Below are 21,122 nucleotides of genomic sequence, written 5' to 3'. Positions count from 1 at the left end.
AAAAGAATGATATTGTGAGGCTGTTTAACATTGTCATTTTCAAATAGTATAGTTTCTTTAAACACACACTTGGCATGTATAGAACGAAGAGTTAAAAGAACCCATTCGATTACTTAATGAATTGACCACAAACAGAGTAGCCAATTTCTCCACTTTTCAATACTTAATTAAAAATTGGGTTCCATTCTCCCCAGTGCCTAAGTCAAAGTTTAATTATAAGTACAGCCAAGCCCAATTTACACAGTTTTTATAAAGTTAGATGACAACCAATAGACTCCAGGTGTTTTAGTGTGAGTTATGTTTCCTAGAAGCAAGAGTCTCCACCTCAAAAAAGTGAGAGAAGGGGTGGACGTTGAGAAGAGAGACAAGAAAAAGTTATCCCTCTTTTGGGGGTTTAAAGCCAGCCAAAGAAAACTGAAGATTCTTTAACTAACAGACATTTTGTGCATTGTGTGGGTTCTAAGTGACAGACATCGCACTTGACCCTGGAAAGACTGAATGGTTATTGAAGGTGCTTTCTTACATCCCAATTCTACTTCTAGTAACCTCTTCACATACAGGATCAAAATACTTTCAAATGCAAAAACTACCTCCTTATTTCACCAACCAACTAACCCTTATTAAGTATAGAAAGAAAACAGTGAAATTGAAATAGTTTACACTGCTGTGTGAATGTGTGTGTCATGTGGGGGTCTCTGGTCCCGCTCCCTGCACAAGAACACGGTGAGGCCAAAAAGGAACAACAATGGAGCAATAGATAGGGGAATCATACCACTATATTCTCTCTGTCGGCTGGGTTGGAGACACAGGAAGCAGGAGCCACACGATCCACAACCCCTCCGCTTCTCTGCCAACTAACCAACCCCCTAGCGTAGCCACGGTAGTTATATTAGTGGTTAATGGCTAACTGGTAACAGCTGATGGCCACCCAGCCACAGCGGATGGCCATCTTATTACAGCTGATGGCCATCTAATAACCAAGCCAGCACCTTTCTACATGAGGCCGAGAGCCTGGAGACTGCTCTCTGGGACTCTGTCCCCGCAGTGTGATAGTCCTTGAAACTTCTTCAAAAAACTTCCATTTTTCAAAAAAGGATATTTGTCAAGTTAACTAAATTTCCAGCTGCTGTATTTAGATGGTAAATCAAAGTAAAGAAATAGGAGAGTCCTAACATTCCCGTAAGTGATATTTTCTTTAATCATTAGAAAAGCCTCTATCTCCGTTTTGCTGGTGAGGAAATTGAGGCACAGCGGCGTTAATTAATTTGCCCAGGGTCACACTCCTGGTAAATTGCAAAGCTAGGATCTGGACAAAAGTCTGTCTGGAAAGCTCATACTCTATCCCACTACCCTATGGTAATGTCCTCCCAGTGGGGGAATATATTTAGGGATCAAGCATAGGTCTATACCAGAGTTTGCCCACATGCTACGTTCCTAAACTGCCCCTGTTTTTCATACCTCCATTACTTTATCTGCTTCTAAATTTATATATATATATAAACAATTCCAAGTTCTTTCATAACAGGGCAAGCATGACGAAATGACTGGGGTGGTCATTTAGATGTCCTTTATTACTAACGCTTGTGTAGCTCTTAATATATACCAACACTTTCACATGCATGTTCTCATTTGATACTTTCAACATCCCTATGACGTCCTTTACAGAGAACCAAAGCTCAGAAGGTGAGCATCTTGTTCAAGGTCACAGAGCAATTAGGGTCTCCTGGCTCTAAAGCACATCTGTATTTTGTGTCACCAAGCTGGCAATAAATGCCTATGGAAAGCTTTAGACAAAGAGCTCCATTCCCTGAAGCTCTTCTCCTGGGTTCCTCCACACGCCAAACACATCAATATACTTCTATAGGACTTAACAACCCACAATTGACTTGGCCACTGGAGAAAATTGTAGGTCGTTTTTTTAAAAGAGCAATGGATTTTACTGACTGCCAATCAACAGGGGTACTTAGGTGATGTAAAGATCAATCAGCAATGAAAATGAATACCCTCACTGAAGGAGTTCATAGTCAAGTGGACAGATAAGACAGGGAAACAGATGGGTAGAGAAGAGAGGCCTAGAACAGAGGTACAGAGTCCTACTAGAGCCCAGGTACCACACCCCTCCTAGCACTAGCTTCTCAATGAAGACAGGCCCAGAACTTAGTCTGCTGTCCCTCCACACTTTTTCTTCCACTTACCTTTCTTTTTTAAATACCCAGTCTCTCCATCATCCACTCCCTTCATCCCATTCCTTATACATTTTCAAGACACTGACAGTAGCATTTTGGCAATGTGAGGTTTGTATCAATACACTGAAAGCTCCACAAGGGCAGAAATGTTTGTCTGTTTTGTCCATTGCTGTGTCTTACAATGCCTAGAACAGTGCTCATATAAGTAGGTGCTCAACATATTGGAAGAAAAAAATTGATACTCATTTAAGAATTCTTAATTTAAAAATGAAAAACGAGCTTAATAAATCAAAAACAAAAAGACCCTTTTCCCCTCCATCCCAAATAGCACAAATTTCTCCCGTGCCATCTACAGACTCATTCCTCCATTGTTTCATTTTCCCACAATCAGTAGCTTCCACTGTGATGCTCTGGTGTCCTCTTCCCAGACTATGAGCTTGTGTGTCCATTCCTGGTGTAGGAGGGGCCTCTCTTTAGTGTGAATGCCATCGCTGACCACCAGCAACCTCTGATGTACTGTGTTCTATGTAGATTGGGATTTGGAATTCCAACAGTGGGCTTAACATGACCGATGGTTACAAAGACAGGTCCAGCAATATCACCGATTCGCTGGCTAACCGAACACTCATCGTCACCACCATTCTGGTAAGTTAACTATGTGAAATTTAGGGTATCTTATCCAGATTCCTAGACCTCGAAAGATTCTTCAACTATCATTTTATGCCGACAACTCTGCTTGCAAATGTCTATTATTAATTGGGACACTACAAACCTATGTTTGTATTAATATACAGGATTGAATTATATAATATATTGAATTATTGAATATAATTATATTCAATCCTATAACAGTATTGAATTATAAGCTTCCAACAATATTCTAAAGATCTCCCACCTCCAATCCATTCTCAACTCTGCTCTGCCCCAGTCTCCAGCCCCACCAAGTTGGTGTCCCTTGCTTTCTGGCTGGTGGTTGGCTTCAACCAAAGGGAGACTCTGGCAAGAGACCAGAAAAGTAGGGGAAGAGACATAAGAAAATTTCTTTCCCTGCCTCCCAATGGCTTTGTCAGAAGCTCTGTCTTTCCCAGCCACAGATCCTGTGCTACCAACAACCCTACTTCCTGACTCCAGCTGTTCTGGACTCCAGGAACACTCTTTCCTGCTGCCTGCCTCAGCCCTAAGGGGCACGGGCTTCCTGGGTATCTACATCCTACTCCCTCTCTTACCTCCATCCTTGTTGTCTCCCTTTGCCTTTCTCACTTCTATGTAATAGACCCTTTATTAACTGCTCTTCAAAAGCCCAGGTGAGGATACTTCCTGCTTCCGGTTGGAATCCTGGTCATACACTCATCCACCCACAGCTTGTTAATTCTCCTTCTTTCCCAAATCTAACCCCAGGGGTAAAGGGCAGGAGTAGTCATGTCTAAAATCTTCAGACATTCCTGCTTTATTTGATTCGGTCCACAATGTCAAACCAATGTATGTCTAAAATTGTTAACTTCCTAGAACTGTTCATCCATAGTAAAAAACGTTTTGTTTTTCTGGTGACTACTTCCTCTGCAACTATCAAATATAGTTTCCTATTTCTATCAGTTTACTTGAGGATAAGCCTAAGTGGGTCTTAAACGTCTGGAAAAAATAGAAGGTCCTATCAATAATCTAGTATTTTATAAAATAAAATAAATTTTCAATTAGTCAAATGACAATTAACATTATAGATACATGGTGATAAGGAAATGTCCATTCATAGAATAAGGGATTTATTATGTAAGTGCATAAGCAAAAAATTACCAGATATAAGATTTGAGGTGAGTTCAAATAAGAAAATGGTGCTGCTGATAAAAGAAGACATAGAAATAGCCTTTGAATTAGACACCATGAAAGAAACCAACCAAAAATATGCAGATAATCAGTGAAGAGTGAAATTGAGATAAAAATTTAGCTGAGAGATAAGGAAATAAGAATATTCAGTAGATAGGAAGTTTGAAGAACAAGATGGAATATTTACTGATTTAGATTTCCTTTTTGTTAGTAGATGAAGATCGTATATAAAAGCCAGAAAGGAGGGCAGGTCATGCAAAGGAGGTTTGGGTGTGGGTATCGTTGAAGAACAGACTTCTAGACATCTTGTCCCCCATTGCCTGCTGTTCCAGACCTAAAGTTTCAACGTGACTGAGTCTCTATCACGTCATTTACTCTCAGCCCTGTCTTCAGCAGTAGAGGAAAAACTTCTCATTCAAAGAGAGAGGAGGGAGAGAAAGTAATACGTGGAGTTTTCTGTATTTGCAGAGGGTAGAGGGAGGATGAGTTTAGCAAAGGCTGGGAGGTAAGGGATTGGCTTCAGCACTCTCAAATCTTAAAAATTATTTTCAAATATTTTATAACTTATGGCTCCTGATGGAGTTTGTGGAAGGAAATTCTGCCTTCCCTAATAACAGGGTTCTCATATTTGGTTTGTTTCATATAGGAAGAACCCTACGTGATGTACAGGAAATCTGATAAGCCCCTATATGGAAATGACAGATTTGAAGGATATTGCCTGGATCTTTTGAAGGAATTATCAAACATCTTGGGTTTTATTTATGATGTGAAACTTGTCCCTGATGGAAAATATGGAGCCCAGAATGACAAAGGAGAGTGGAATGGAATGGTCAAAGAACTTATAGATCACGTAAGCAAAAATACATCTCCAATAAGTGGGTTTTAAAGGTCTGAAAAAAGTGCATAATGAGAAGGAGTAAAAGAAAAGAGGAAAAATTTGTTGAGTCAGAAGAAATGTTTCACTTTTTTTGAATCATAAAAATGATTTTAAAAGTAGGAAAAAACAACCTAGAAATGGAGTTTACTTACTTGGAAGGGCAAGTAAGGATAAAAATTGAAGATAAAAATGTATGGGGACCATCCTCCATGCTGAAGAATAAACTTGGGTGATTCTGCAATTAGATAAAGAATTCTAAAATTTGCAGCTTAGAGCAAAATCTCATCTGTCAACTAATTATATGACCAAGTTACTCATTCCTTGCTTTTCCACACGCTCTTTTAAAAGACATCGTTCCGCAGATTTTTTCTCCATTTAGTTTCAGAATGTCTGTCTGTCTGTCTGTCTGTCTATCTGTGTGCATGTATTTCACAACTTTCTGGTTTCTGTTTCCTAATAAATACACTTTCATAAACATAACTGTATTAATCAACCATTGTTATATGAAAGTCAGTCATCACAGGAACTTGTGTGAGAAACATTTGGTGTTGAGAACAAAGATGAGGAGTACCCAGCAAAAGTCCAGACATTTGCCAGGAAGTTCGACAACTGAGACAATGATTTTGAACTTGCTTTCGCAGAGGGCTGATCTGGCGGTGGCTCCTCTCACCATCACCTATGTGCGGGAGAAAGTCATCGACTTCTCCAAGCCCTTTATGACCCTGGGCATCAGCATTCTCTACCGGAAGCCCAATGGTACCAATCCAGGAGTCTTCTCCTTCCTCAACCCTCTGTCTCCTGACATTTGGATGTATGTGCTCTTAGCCTGCTTGGGAGTCAGTTGTGTACTCTTCGTGATTGCAAGGTAAGTCCAAGGACTACTGAATTTACAACAACAGATCTAGGTTGACCTGTCTGCTCTAGAGGTAAACATAGCTTAACAACTTTAAAGTGTTATAGTCGTTTTGCCTAGTGTTCTATTCTGTCAAGTTCCCCCTCATAAAAGCCAACTCTGTAAATAAATATCTTCCAATTATTTAGAAAGATACTTTTAAAAGACAATAAGAAAATAATTTTTATATTAATCTTGTTTTATCAGTATTTCAAGCAAGATAAAAACGGTTATTTACCCGTATCTGCAGAATTATGCTACAACAAAAGCAATAGCTCGGCTAATAAATTGAAAATGTTTCACTGGAAAGAGTAAAATGGTGTCCAGATATTTGACCTCTGGAATATTCGCTTAAGCAAAACAGAAAAAAAGTTAGCTAGGAAGTATTGTAGCAAATAAGAAAAACCGGAATAAAGGAACATTGTGAAATCCTCAGGAATAAAAAAATACTTAAAAATGTTTATAAAATTTGTTTTATAAAACATTAGAGAGTTGTCAAGAGAATTCTAGAAATGACTATGAAAAGAAAGATTACTTACATATAGAGTCTGGAGGCATGCAATCTTTATGCTACTACTGACGATTCAGTTTAGGTTTTATTTTCTGAGATAACTCTATATTTAACCATTCTACTCTACATAATTCTTCAAAGAATTTTTATACCTTTCAGTATATCATATTTTCTAAATGTCTTTGATGCTGAATTTGAAACATGCCTATTTTATCTTTCTGTTGGTTTAAACATTTGATATCCCTAGATAAACCATGTAAAAAAATAATAATTGCTTTTAAATGTCTCCTACTCATTTTCAATCTTTTTCATCTTTCAACAGAACTCAGTGAACTTTTTCCCTAATCGATTTTTGTTTTCCCTCCAGGAATTTCTAAGAGAAATACTTCTTCATGCTAGCTCTTTGTCATTGTCCATTGTCTGGTTGTGATTAATGCCAGGTAACTCTTTCCCTGGCATAATTATAAAGAAAGCTTGGAAAAAATAACCCAGGTTGGAAAGGTCTTAAAGATGCACAAGGCAGACATATTCAAACTGAACAAAATTGTACTCTCACATGTGGGTATTTATACATTCAATATGAAATGAATTTTTTTTCTCCATGCCTATTAAAGTGTACCACTACCAAATCCCAGACTGATTTCCAAAATTTGACTAAATATTAAACTACTTTTAAATAATGACCAGAACTCTCTTACCATATGTCTTACCTCAGAAAATAACATACTGACAGTATGTATAGTGACATTATCCTTTGATGCTTTAATACCCTAGATCAGTGGTTCTCAACTCAGAGCGATTTTTGTGCCCTGGGGAACATTTGGCAATGTTCTGGAAAGATATTTGGGTTATCATAACTGGGGGTGGAGGATGCTACTGGTACCAAGTGGGTAGAGTCCAGGGATGCAGCTGAGGATCTTACAATATGAAGGACAGTGCCCTACAACCAAGACGTACCACAAAATATCAATAGCACCAAGATTGAGAGACCAAGCTCTAAATAATTAAAGAAAATATTGTTTTGGATATCAAATTTTAGAAGGTAAGTTGCTCACCTTTGGAGGTACATTTCTCATTATTGGCTCCTAAGTGAAATTAAGACCTCACTTGTATGGCCATTTGATAAATGACTCCCCTAAAGTGATGTACCCTCTAACAATGAATAAGAAATCCTATGTTGGCTCACTGGAGGAATGTAACACCATTCCTCTGCTCTGGGACCCACACTTGTCGGGTGACATTAGGGAGAGTGGAGAGATCCAAGCCTCATTGGGCAACAGAGAAGTGAGTTTCCACACACCCTGGTCTGCTGCTCTGTCTAGGCAGTGATGCTAAAGAATAGAGGAGGCAAGACAATGTTGATGAGCGATTACATCTTTTATCACACAGACTTGATCAAAGCCAGTGGGAGAAAACACATCAGCAGCATCCAGAAGTTCTCACAACTGCACGGGTTGAAAGTACCCTTTTACACGTGACCCCAACCATGCCTTTACATTGCTTTATTTTTGGCAATAGAATGTCAGGAAAGCGTAGCATTCCATAGCTTGCCCCTTCTTCTTTTGTCTATTTCTCTATACACTCTCGGTGACCCAGAGCCCTACATTTTCTGGCTTCATTCTATTTTCATGAAGAAAACAGCCCCCTCCCTCCAATTAGTACTATCTATTCAATATTCCTACTCAGCGAAAGTACCATTTATAAACTAGCTCTTCTTTATTTAGCTTATTCTTCTTGTCGCCCCCTTCTCACTGTCTTGTTTTGGGTCTTGGGGATGTGGAGGTGATGTACATCAAATGCAAGCTTGCAAACAGCGGGTGGTGAAACAGAAAATACTCGTAACTCCTCGTGATACACAGGTGCTCTCGTGGGGATCATACGCTCAACTGCATTCATCTTCTCCACACTTTTCATTCCATTCTTGCTTCTACCTACTTCATAAAGCTACAAAATATATTTTGGAGATGACTGACAGAGAAAAAATCCCGCCTGAATAAATAGTATCAATTGCCATGAACTGGGCGCCAACCATCTAAGATGTAAAATGACTTTCTGTTGCCACCTTAGTGGTTTGCATTCAACGTTAGTGAAGCAGAAATGAAAACGTTAATCTCTTAATCATCTTTCATGCTAGAGAGGCTTTTGAATTTGTTTTGAAGTATACCCTTTTATGTCCTTTTAAAGAAGAAAAATAAAGCCCGTCACTGCAGTAAAAATCATTTGCTGAACTGAACTGAATTTATAGTTAAACATCAATGGGAAAAAACAAAGAAAACTATATAAAAATTACAGTTTATGACTCGTTATGAGTGTGCCTGTTTTTGTTTTTGTTTTGTGGTTGACATTTTCTTTTCTAATTACTTTTTGAAGAATATTTAATCTGAAGAAATTATGTCCATCATGAACACACAGTTTAAATAGACCAAATATCAGGATACAATGTCTGCTTACATTTTTTGATTTATGTTTGTCTGCATAAAAATGAACATATTTTTAAGTTGGTATCTGGCAAAAAAAAAAAAAATTAAGAAAACCTTTCACTGTAACCCTAAGGTTATAATACAAACCCAACAGTTATAGTACAAGTTCAAATAGAGCTTTAAAAGATACACAGCTCTCTCTCTCTCTCTTCAATTCATCCCAATATCCATTCTCAGCCATAAGAAAGAGTTCCTTAATTAAAGATCTTCAGTGTGATCATCATTTTATGTCTTCCATTCATGTAAAAGCCTGTCATAACAAACATAAACCCAAAAATGAACCTTTGCATTTCGATATAATGATACTCTTTTATATGCAAGTTTTGACACAGAGTCTAAGCACATTTGCCCCTTTCTCTGTCATTTTACTAAAGATCAGTATCAATTAGGGATGGCAACTTCAGAATACCATTGTGCAGGTCATGTTTTAACCTTTCCCCCAGATTTTCTGATGATGACACTGCTGTCACACGGGCTATCCTTAAGCAAGCATTAGGAATTTCAAGCGGAAATATTTACATCCAGGCAATGGGGAGGTCTATTGCATTATGAAAAGCCAAGGTCTTACAGAAAAGCATCATATCATCACTTGATTTCATATTCCTCAGTCCACACGTTCCCCAAGCCACTCAAAAAACTGACGAGAAAGAACCTAAATTATCTCTGCAGAACAGGCAGAATCACATTGCTGTTCACACAGTTTTCCTTTTTGTCACAGAAAATTAGATTAATTGTTCACTTATAACTACAAAGTCTAAACTACTGAAAGAAAACCAAGTTAAAAGGGGCACTCTAAAGAGGGAAGTGGTGAGCTCATTGATCAGAGCTTATATGCGGGAGAAATGCCAGAATATCAGGGGCTCACAGTTGCCAGGTTTTGCAGTCTGTTTAGAAAACCACCTCCTTTTGAATGCATAAGCCTCTCAATTTATTGCAATTAATATTTTAAATTATCATAGAAGCGACAATGATATTGTTTAAGTAACGGCACCTTTACTCTGCATATTGCTTCAATTAGTAGGTTCATTAACATTGGCATTCATTTCTTCAGCTCAGCAAACTGGTTATAAGAGTGTATAAATTCAAAACTTAATTATATTGTTGACACCGTAATTAAAATGTATTGACATGACATTGTCAGTTAAAGCTATAATCCTAAACTGCACAGGAACCTGTGCTGTGTGTACTGCAGCTGTGGAGAAGGCACAGCCAGGAGTCAGATGACATTATTGCAGAATATACTACCAGGCTGTTACCCAGTCCCCCTAAGGCTTGACTGTACACTCTCCAGAAGAAGTTCGGGGGGTATGGGTGGAGGCTAAAGAATGCTTTTCCATTAAGAGGAACTGTCTGCCCAGTTCCTCGCGCATAATTCACAATGTGCCCTGCTTTGGGCTATAAATAATGTATTCACCTTAATCTCGGTTCTCCCCAAGTATCAGCTATCGGTTATTGTTTACTGCAGAAACCTTATGGCTGGAGAGCACTCCATATATTCTCATGGGCATCGCGGTGTTTTCATATACTACGCTAACCCTCCTGCTTGCATTGCAAGGACCTGATAGCCAACGGCAGAGCTTCCAGGTGCTAAGAACTACTGCATTTTAAATCATTTCCAGATCACTTCGCGGAGCATCTGCTAACGTCTCTTTGGAAGAATTTTGGCAAGATAGCCTCCGACATAACCACAGAGCAGGGACCTCCTCTGTTTAGACATAGAGAAAGAACCGAAAACCTATTACGTTCCGCGGATTTTAACACCCTTCAGCGGTATCTGGATTCTCTCTTCTTTACGAATAAGGAAATTGAGGCCAGGGAGGTTAAGTCGACTTCTTAACTAACTAGGGTTGGCCACCAAGTGACTACAATTCGTCGTTCTGGAAACAATTAAATTAAAAACAAGTCAACAGGGAATTATGAGTCTAATTCTCCAGCGAGACATGCTGTGGTGGTACAGGAATGAACCCCTGCGCCTGGTCCTCGATACTTCTAAGTTTAAACTTCCTCTCTTTATTTAAGGATCGTGATTTTTGTTTCCATCTTGAAAATACTTAATACACCCCAAATGCAGACCTCCTTTTTGTTCACTAATTTTTTTTCAACCTTTCAGCTCCTTTGATGCATTATAAAATCACTAGAGCACACAGACTCCTTTTAGGCTTCTCTCCATAGATGCCCTTTGAAGGCCAGTCACCCCTCTCTTTTGTGGGTCCCCTGGCACCTACCAACATAGGATCTTGACATTGTAGTTGGTGTGCAACAAGTGCACACCACCGTCTTTGCTATTTGGTGGGGTAAAGACTAGTGAACCTTTCTTTACTGTCCATTTAGGTGTTCAGTAAAACGATAATGGATCAAAACTAGGATGATCTGAGGACCTAGCAATAAGAAGTCTGGTAAATATAGTGTCTAAAGGTTCTTTTGCACTTTGTCTGCCAAAGCTATACGTTTATGAATATGGCCTACTGTTTTGGTTTGATGTTTTCATCATTAATTGTTGGGTTTTCTGTATTGTTCAGCAGGTTATGCAGGTGCCACCTGTGTTTATCTGATGTTTACAGACTGTTTCTGTTAACTACCGCAGGTTTACACCCTACGAGTGGTATAACCCCCACCCATGCAACCCTGACTCAGACGTGGTGGAAAACAATTTTACTTTACTAAATAGTTTCTGGTTTGGAGTTGGAGCTCTCATGCAGCAAGGTACATCGGTCGCCCATCTTTGTCACATGCATCCCACAGTCTGCTGAAAGGCTTTCACGATGGTAAACTCCACCAAGAAGCTAGAGGGTAGGCTGAAAAACTGTCTCCAGAATTAAAAAAAAAAATAGAACCTGACTTCCTAGCTGGTTCTAGAAATAACAAAGACAAAAATATGAACTAAATGGAACGCCTTTGCTACATACCTAAAATAAGACTTTTTTCAAGCAATGAATACAAATTTTCCTAGGGGGAAGTAAAGAATAAAGTACCTTAGAAATTGTTTCCAAATTTTCATAAATGGAGATATCAGTCTTTTCCTTTTCAACTATAACTTCACAAGTCAGAGAGGTTTGAAAGGAGTGGAATGTGAATCCTCTGAAAATTAAGTTGACTTACATTCTTTCAATTGCTGACAGTACCTAAAACTGTCACCTAATTACCACTCTGACAAACTGCACTGGGATTCATCTTAGTTTCCCCTGTAACTTTTTACAAGCTCCCCTCACTTGGTAACCATAGCAACAAGAAACTGTAGGGGTTGGTGAAATAAAAGTTAAACCATAGAAATGTAATATAATTTATATATTTTGAATGGTAGGGGAAATTTTGATCTTGTTGGGAAGGGAGCAGTGAGTTTTTTTCATCCTTTGGATAAAATCTAGCTCTTTTGTGGATTTTCCTCAGCATTGATTCCAGGTGTACAGTCTAGAAAATACTTCTCAAGATTGGATGCATTAATCTAAGAAAAGTACAGATTCTGTTGTGTTCGGAATATGTGCTGATTCGACAATAAGTTGCCAAATAAAAATGGCGAAGGAAAATTCAACTGAGAAAACAGAGGGTGCAAAAACAAATTAAAAAATTAAAAAATTAAAATATATATATATACACACACGCACATTGTAACAAATGAAAAAACTGTATTAAAATTTAATACTCAATATATACCAATAACAAAAGATGAATACACGTCATATGTATACATTTTTTTTTTTGGCACCCCAGTCATACTTCTTAAAATGTTTATCTTCTGTTTCTACAAACTAGAGGGAGAAAAAACAAGTATCTCTAGTGAGGAAATACCACCTAATTGAGGAAAGTAGGTAAATCCTCTCATCATGTAATTAAGCATAGTTTACGCGGGCACTGCTAAATAGGTGTAGACACAGCACCTGATTTACTAGGAATCGCTTGCATGAATTTAGAGCATAACAGAGAACTCTAAATCCTGCAGAAAGCCCTAATTAGAAGCCATATACTGCTTTACCAGGGCATTTACATTTTAGGGCATTTATTTTGTGAGCAGTAACTTTCAAAGAGTGAAGGACATCCCCTCCTTCCCTATAGCTTGCCTTCCCATACCACTGAAATAGAAAAATACAGATGTGGTATCACGGAACACACAGCAAGTCTGTGCAGGCACATATGACTGTGAGTACCTTCTGTCATATGAAGGCATTCGCCCCCAAAACTTTTCTTTCATATTCTACCTGTTTGGAGTTTACCATCATCCACAGCAGACTGTGGGGTGCAGTGTCTGCTAGTTACCACTACCTTGGGTACATGACAGTCAGCCCCAACCAGACTCTGCTTGTTTTTCAAGAAGTTGAAAAATATTTGTCAGGTGAAACAAATATTGCCATGTACAAATTTGTGGTACTGGTGACTGTTCGTGCATCTGTCCTTAGCATGCGGCATTGGACCAGGTAGCTAACTTTCGTATCGACTGTTGCGTTCTCTCTTGTTAGCAGAAGCTTGTCACTGTACTCAATTGGGAACCATATTGTTTAATTTCTTTTTTAACTTCATGATCAGACTTTCTCTTTTCTACAGAGCGTGAGCAAAGTCTGGATCAGGATTGGCTGTCATGTCTGCCGTAAAAGGCACTAAAGAGACTTCAGCAAGTATTGTCTCTCATCCCAAATATTTCCAAATGATGTTTTCCTTGACTTTTATTGCTTCCATAACTTCATCCTCTAGAGTTCTGAACTTAGACAAATCATCTTTACTTGAGGGAAGCCATTTCTAAGTATTTCAATTAATGTTGAGAGTCATAAAAGAAAAAAAAATTCTGTGAAAATAAAAAAACATAATGAAATGTTGAGAAATGTAATTCATACCATCTACCAAGGGTTTAAAATGTAATCTGAGTTGTTTTCTACAAATTGTTTTTTAACTTCCAAGACAATTTTATCCAAAGTATAAATATGTATTTTAAAGAATGACAGTTGCAAATTTATATTGTTTCTTATTACATGTCAACAGTTACTTGTATCCCTCCGTCTGTCCAGTTTTGCAGCCATATAATACATAATTATACAAGTAATAAATTTAAAACCTTGTGTTTTATAAATGCAACCAAATCACATAAGGATACATTTACAGCAGAAAATCTATACCTATAAGCTAAGAAAATATGTCTGTTAACTGTATTATTTATTTCCCATGGCTATATTATGAAATAAATGGTATTTTAATGATAACCAACTAAAGATCTGAAACAATATCACACTGCCACAAGGCTGCTAGATCAATTAAGTACAAAGCTTTGAAACAACCATGGGCAATAAACATACACGCATACCCCTCAGGCATATAAATCCCATTAAACCACAAGATTAAAACAACAGCAACAAACTATTCCACTAAATTCTCGGAGGCAATTTAATGGAACTATTATAAATCTGTGTGCTATTACACACTCAAATTCAAACAAACAAAAACAAAAAAGAAGAAGAAGAAAATATAAACCGCAGTGAAATCAGTTACCTCGATAAGAGAACAAACCACAAAGATAACTAATAGCATTAGGAGAATATCTCCTTTAATTCAAAGTCCAGAAAATCTGTCAACCTTGATCTGCTTATCAAGAGCCTTGAGCTGGTTTTGATTTCGTGAGCAATATGTGTGCTTGTTTATAGATTAAACTTGAGCATAAACACATTTATTTGTAGATTGCTAAGCTCCAATTTCCTTTTCTACCTTAAACCATTCTACCTTAAACACCCAATCAGAATAGTGAAATAATTCTTTAAACCAGATATTTCACCTGCGGTACTTAACCCTTTGGATTTTTAAACTTTAGGTATTTTAAATAGTCACATAAATTCTGTCATACCTCCAAGTTCACGGAAGAAATGCTAATTACAGAACCAATGTTTAATTTCAGGCAAGCAGATTAGCCAAAAGCCATCCGCGAATTAGTATAATTGCGGTAAACTCTGCATATACCCTCCAGCCCCTTTTAATGCTACTGTTGGATTTATAGAGTCTCCATAGCTTACTTTGACCAGAGGTTTTGAACTAGAGAATTTGCACATATGTTTGTGCTCTTTGTGTCTTTTAGAGAGAAAGGTTTTCTTGGTAAACACATTAAATGCCTTTATGTTATCTTTTACAAGTAATCAGGAATCACCTGATGACATCTAAACATCTAAAATGTTTTTTTGTTTGTTTGTTTTTTTAATCAGGAAGGGCCCCTTTTGAACCTGAGAAACAGCCAGTCTTTGAAGTATTATATAATTAAGAAATAGTACTTTAAGGACAAAATTATGCTTTTCAGTGAATATATTATTTTTCAGTCAAATAGAACCTATACTAGTAATTTTGAATCTAAAAGTAACATAAGACAATAAAAACAATTAATCTACTGTTAAATATCACTGCATCCTATTTAATTTGATTTGTAAAATCCCACTGTTTTATTAAAGAACATGTGATAAATGGCATGACCGGTTAATCTTTTGAAAGTTTCTCACATTCTTTAATTTTAAATAAAAATAAGTTAACATTTCAGAGCTTTCATAGTTGTATAAAGGCCTAAACCATTTGATTCACACAATAAAATGTATATTGGACAATAAAAAGGTCAGAAGTCTGGGGACTGACTTTTCAAACCAAACAAGCAAACAAACTCAAATCTAAGCAACTAAACTAGCTGTAAATTTTAGACAAAGATTATCTCAGGGTTAAAACCATTTAATGCCATCAAGTGTCAATAAATTACATTTTAAGCAGCAGCAGTGATTAATGGTAAAATCATTTAAATTTTGCTCCATTTTCTAAAAAACAAAAGAAAGCATCAATTTCACCTGCATGTGAGAATAAGTCCTTGACGGATTTACAGTTTTTATGTCACAAAAATTCATTACCTCCCTAGACCAGTTCAAATTATGTCTTCCTTTTTCTCCTAACTCCGTTTAACTCTCTTACTCTGACGGTACCATCACAGGATCAGAGCTGATGCCCAAAGCTCTATCGACCAGAATAGTTGGAGGGATATGGTGGTTTTTCACCCTAATCATCATTTCATCCTACACTGCCAATCTGGCCGCCTTCTTGACCGTAGAGAGAATGGAGTCCCCCATAGATTCTGCAGATGATCTGGCAAAGCAAACCAAGATAGAATATGGGGCAGTCAGAGATGGATCAACAATGACCTTCTTCAAGGTAAGAAACTGACAACGTATTCTCAATGGTTATCTCTTACTGGGTGGAGGGGAACGTGGAATAGAAAAGTCTCTCCCAAAAACAAGAGATGTTAGGCAATTTTTTTGTCAAACAAAAATTTTAAGGATATAATTCCATTACAAAGAACCCATGTGACCTCAGCAGTCAGCATGAAGCAATTTCTTTGGTCCCTCTATCCTTGATTTAATACGCTCAGATCCACAGATGAGTATCTTCAATATCTTTTCTTGCCTTTAAAAAAAAAATGGTATTTTTCAAATACAGTCTAACTACTCATTAATTAATCATTAACATATGAAACCCACAAAATAAAGATTTCTTAATCTGAAATTCTGACAACCGAATACTTGAATAACGTAGTTTTGTTTTTTCTGTTCTGTACTTGATGAGATAGAAACAGATGACAAGTAAATGTGTTGATATTGGAATTTATTTGGACAATTAAAATTTTAAAAAATGCCAGGGGATTCCAGTCTAATATTGCATCTGCACGGAGGACAGCACTCCCAGCACAGCTGGAAGTTTTTCAATACCCTGGAGTGCCTTCCGAGGCACCAAAGAAGAATTAAGTTTGAGTCAATATAGTATTAGTGTCAAGTGCATTTCATTGTTCCAGTCTTTTAAATTACCCAGAGCAATGAAACTGATTTCTGCCTTGCTTATGGAATAAACCTTAGTACTTTTATTATTAAATCTCAGATACTATAGCTCCCATAGGGGAGAGAATGGATTTAAATAGATCTAGGGAGGTTTGGGGATGGTAAAAATACCTTAGAGATCACAAAGCTCAGGACTTCGCTTTACTTATGAAGACAGCAAAGCCTTCAGAAGCTAAATTATCTGTTCAAAGTCACATACTTGCTCTAAGTGACTTGAACCTACTGTCAAGAGGTGCATGTGAAAAAAAGGAACACAGCAGTAGTAACCAAAATAAACTCCAAATACACCTTTGTCAAGCTTTCACATCCAGATTACCAGAAATGAAGTTGTCACGCCAGGACTGAGCAGCCAAAGACTTGCGAAGAATATTAATTTAGAAACAAAAATCTTAGGATAAGAAAAATTAATAGTATTTGTAAATAGGATTGGTTCACCAAAATAGGTATCCACCTATGCAGTAAATTTGGTTTAATAACTAATAATACAAATTAATTGATATAAACTTACTTTAAGAGTAAACTATATGTGGAGGTTTATCAAAAAGCAGAGTAATGTAAAACATTGGGATTTGCTTTCCCTCTATGTTAAACAGATGATCTTTAAACATTCTTTTAATTTTAAGAAATATGTCATGGATTTAGTGAATGTATAAAGTGTGGTGATTGTCTCTTCCCTGGATAGTGTTGTTTTAAGGGCAAATGACATAAAATACATGGTTCTCCAAGCTTCTGAAAGCTTTGACTTCCCTAAAATCAATGATGTGAAGAAAGACAAGTTACCCAAGCTAATGACTGATCATGATACTTGTCAGAAACCAGGCAAGTTACCTGCAAGGCATATAGGACAGAGGGACACTGCCAAAGTAGAATTGGGCATGTCTTACTAATATCTGAAATTATTTACCTCTTTCACCAAAATGAAAAAGTTTTAAAGTATGCGGAAATGGGCAAGTAGAGGCAGAGAATATTCTTCCACCTTCTACTACAGTACAAATACAAAAGAAGGAGTGGCTGACCTTTGTAAAAGCAGTGACTTTGCCACTGTGCAAACAATCTATGTATTCACAAAGCATCCCTTAACCTCATTTTGATTTGTTTCTGCTCGCATGCCTTTTGAATATAAAGAGTGCCAGTTCCCATTTTGCCTGGCAGGATCCTGGGGTGACCACTTGAAGGTGTGCTTAGATTGTGCATTTCCCCACAACAATCAGGCGCTGCGCTCACGGCATTTTTAGATAGGGTTCCCTCCTGCTTGCTCCCTGGTCCTGAAAATGGGGCACAAGGGAAAGTGGTCTCTCAGGTCACCAGGTAAATGATGAGGTTCTAAGCGTCTCAGATAGAAAGAATGTGATGATAGCACCAGCAACGACGATGAGAATAACAACACATATTGTGCACTAACTCATAACCACACACTCTGCTTCTAAATGCTGTACATAGATGAGGTCGGAAAACTACATTCGCGAACTCATCCTATGAAAAGTGCTACATACCTCATTGCTGAATACAACTTCAAAGTACTCCCCTTGGGAAACTATGCACCAGCACCTAGTCCACCCGTTAGAGCAATTTTGGAACTCTTTTTCTGAAATGGCCATCAGAGCTGTCGTCATATTACCCTTCATGTCCTGAATGTCATTAAAATGTCTTCTTTTCAATATTTCCTTTATCTTTGGGTAAAGAAAGAAGTCGTTGGGGGCCAGATCAAGTGAGTAGGGAGGGTGTTCCAATGCAGTTATTTATTTAGCAGCTAAAAACTCCCTCACAGACAGTGCCCTGTGAGCTGGTGCATTATCGTGATGCAAGAGCCATGAATTGTTGACAAAAAGTTCAGGTCGTCTAACTTTTTCATGCAGCCTTTTCAGCACTTCCAAATAGTAAACTTGGTTAACTGTTTGTCCAGGTGGTACAAATTCGTAATGAATAATCCCTCTGATATCAAAAAAGGTTAGCAACATCGTTGCAACAAGTTCACAAACTTAATTGTCACATCTTGTGTTATTTCATTTTATCTTTATAAAGGCCAACTGGTGTAAGAACTAATATTATCCACATTGTACAATGAGGAAAGTGAAACACAGCTCAGTTAAATAACTTGGCTGAAATTTTCAAGAGTGATGGAAAAGCCAGGGTTCAGTAAAACTTTAGAGAGTTCTAGAAGGTAGGGTCCTTGAAGGTACAGAATTGTTTGTTTTGTTCACATTACCTTCCCAGAACCTAAGACAGTGCCTGTCACATGGTGGGCACTCAGAAAATGTGTTTTTGATAAATGAACAAATGAATTCAGAGAGGCTGAATTCTATCAGAGAAGGGAGAAAGGGAGGGAGGGAAGATAGGAGGGAGGTGGAAATGAGTCTTTGTCCGTTCAGTCTGCTGTAACAAAAAAACCATAAGCTGGGTGGCTAATACATAACAGAAATGTCTTTCTCATAGTTCTGGAGGCTGGAAATACAAGATGGAGGACTTCTTCTAGCTCATAGATTGAGTTGTATCCTCACATGATGGAAGGGGCAATGGATCTGTCTGGAGGCTCTGTTATAGGGCACAGATTCCACTCATAAGGGCTCCACTCTTATGACTTAACATCTCCCAACAGCCTCATCTCCTAATACCATCATCTATAGGGATTAGAATGTCAATATACGAATTTGGGGGAACACGTTCAGATCATAGTAGAGGGACACACAGAGATTCACACAGTAAAAGACACTGTTGCCCAGTGTTGCCTCGAGCTCCAAGTCAGCTCATAGCCCAGCAACCCTATTTACCAAGAAGAAATTTATTTGCAAAAAGAGAACAAGGACTAAATCTGATTTAGTTTTGCCCTTGAGGGAGGCAAGCTGTCAGAAAGTGGCAGAGAGATACACACTCAGTGTTCTTAAACTGGCTTATTCCACAAGGGAAGGAAATGTTGCAGCCTTTTAGCTCTCAGGGTACTTCCACCCAAGTCAGTGAGTGACAGCAGTTACATTCATAAGAACTCAGTGTTGACCTGGCTCCACATTAAATACTTCACCTCTGCTGTCCATCAGGGCCTCCCTCCCCTCTTCTATTCTCTCTTCATCAAGGACGATGTCCTCTCTTGAGCAGCAGAAGGAATAAGGAAAGTTACATTTGCCTAATCTGATCTGGCACATTTGGATCCCTTGTTGGGATAGAAGCCATTTACTCAGATGGGCCCCATCTCCACTCAAGTACAAGAAAATGTCTAGTAAGAAGTGTTTCTCATCACACACAGTGCAACTTAAAGTGCTTTTGTTCCCAGAAAAAGAAAACGAAATACATATATGTACTTTTGGCAGCATCCAAATAGTAGAAACCTGTCTTTGTGCTTTCAGGTTGACTCTAAATTGTTTTACAGCGAAAGAATAGATAGCTACAAAAAAGAAAGGACTATAGAAATTACCAAAATCTATGAACAAACAAAATTGCTAATCCCTCACATTTGATCTCTGGGCCACAAGCAAGAGATATTTCTAGTGAAGTTTCTCCTTGAAAAAATGTGGCCAGAAGTTGATCACTGAATTTTCTATCAAAATCCATTGACTTTTTCTTCCTAGACTTTGCTATTCTTACAGACTGACCTTAGAGTTCAGGTTTGGGATATTTGATTTTCAACATGAAAAAACAAACAAAACACAAATTTAGTTTTTGTGCTTTTTTGCTTTTTTTTTAATATCTCAGATGAGGTTCCACTATCCATCATCTAAATTCAGGTAAGGCTGAGGGAATGACTGACATTTACTAAGCAAGTGTTGAGTATGAGACAAGGGAGGTTGAAGCATTTTTTTCTTGACTGAGTCCTTTGTATGTGGAATAAACATTGATCATTGACTCAATTTACACAAGAGAACTAGGATTAAATCATAAATTCAATTCCACATACATTCTCAAGGCTTTAGAAGGACACCCAGAGATTCTAGCTGATGTTGTCCACAAAGAAAGAAAAAAAAGAACAACTCTAAATTGTGTGGCCAATGTCACTCAGTTAATGATGCTCACTAACCATGAAATTTTACCAAGGTCACAAGCACTCTGAGTCTTAAAGACTTAAGCACTGTGAATAATATAATACCTATTTGGTCAAAAGATGTCAGTCACCCCTAGGCCAATTAGCGGGAAGGACCAAGTTAAAGAGAGGCAGATCATTTTAACAACTGTCTAGAGACTGTCTGAAGATGTCTTAGGAAATTCTCCAAAATCAGGGGACTGATTATTTCTCCTTGACAGACCATCAATTAATTAATGGACTCTTTTTATAAGTTAGTGTGTTAATAATTCAGAACACCAAGGGGCTTCATTTAAATGTTCAACAAACTTTCTTCTATTTTTCTACTTGGGATAATACTAATTACTTATATGATATTAACTATATTGGTTTCTCAGCTCTCTGCAATTAAAACTTACAGTGAAGTGCTTCAGATTGCATGTTCTAGAGCCAAACAGCTATGGTTCAAATTCAGAATTTACTGCTTATTAGCTGTATAGTCCTTAGCGAGTTATTTAAACTCCCAGTGCCTCAA

General features: G+C 37.7%; 1 protein-coding gene across 9 annotated transcripts in view; it reads left to right on the top strand.

Moving 5' to 3' along the window:
• The window catches only part of GRIK1 (glutamate ionotropic receptor kainate type subunit 1), a 352,370-nt gene that overhangs the window by 302,216 nt on the left and 29,032 nt on the right, over positions 1-21,122 (top strand). For all 9 annotated transcript variants that reach the window (XM_033087845.1, XM_033087814.1, XM_033087823.1 and 6 more), the window contains 5 exons: positions 2,718-2,831; positions 4,654-4,857; positions 5,526-5,749; positions 11,352-11,470; positions 15,702-15,919. In XM_033087845.1, coding sequence (XP_032943736.1) covers positions 2,718-2,831; positions 4,654-4,857; positions 5,526-5,749; positions 11,352-11,470; positions 15,702-15,919 — 879 coding nt within the window. The remainder of the gene's footprint in view (positions 1-2,717; positions 2,832-4,653; positions 4,858-5,525; positions 5,750-11,351; positions 11,471-15,701; positions 15,920-21,122) is intronic.

The sequence above is a fragment of the Rhinolophus ferrumequinum genome, chromosome 2 (genome assembly GCF_004115265.2).
Source record: "Rhinolophus ferrumequinum isolate MPI-CBG mRhiFer1 chromosome 2, mRhiFer1_v1.p, whole genome shotgun sequence".
NCBI classification, from domain to species: domain Eukaryota; kingdom Metazoa; phylum Chordata; class Mammalia; order Chiroptera; family Rhinolophidae; genus Rhinolophus; species Rhinolophus ferrumequinum.
The sequence above is the reverse complement of the archived record's forward strand: the minus strand, read 5'-3'. Positions and strand labels throughout refer to the sequence as shown.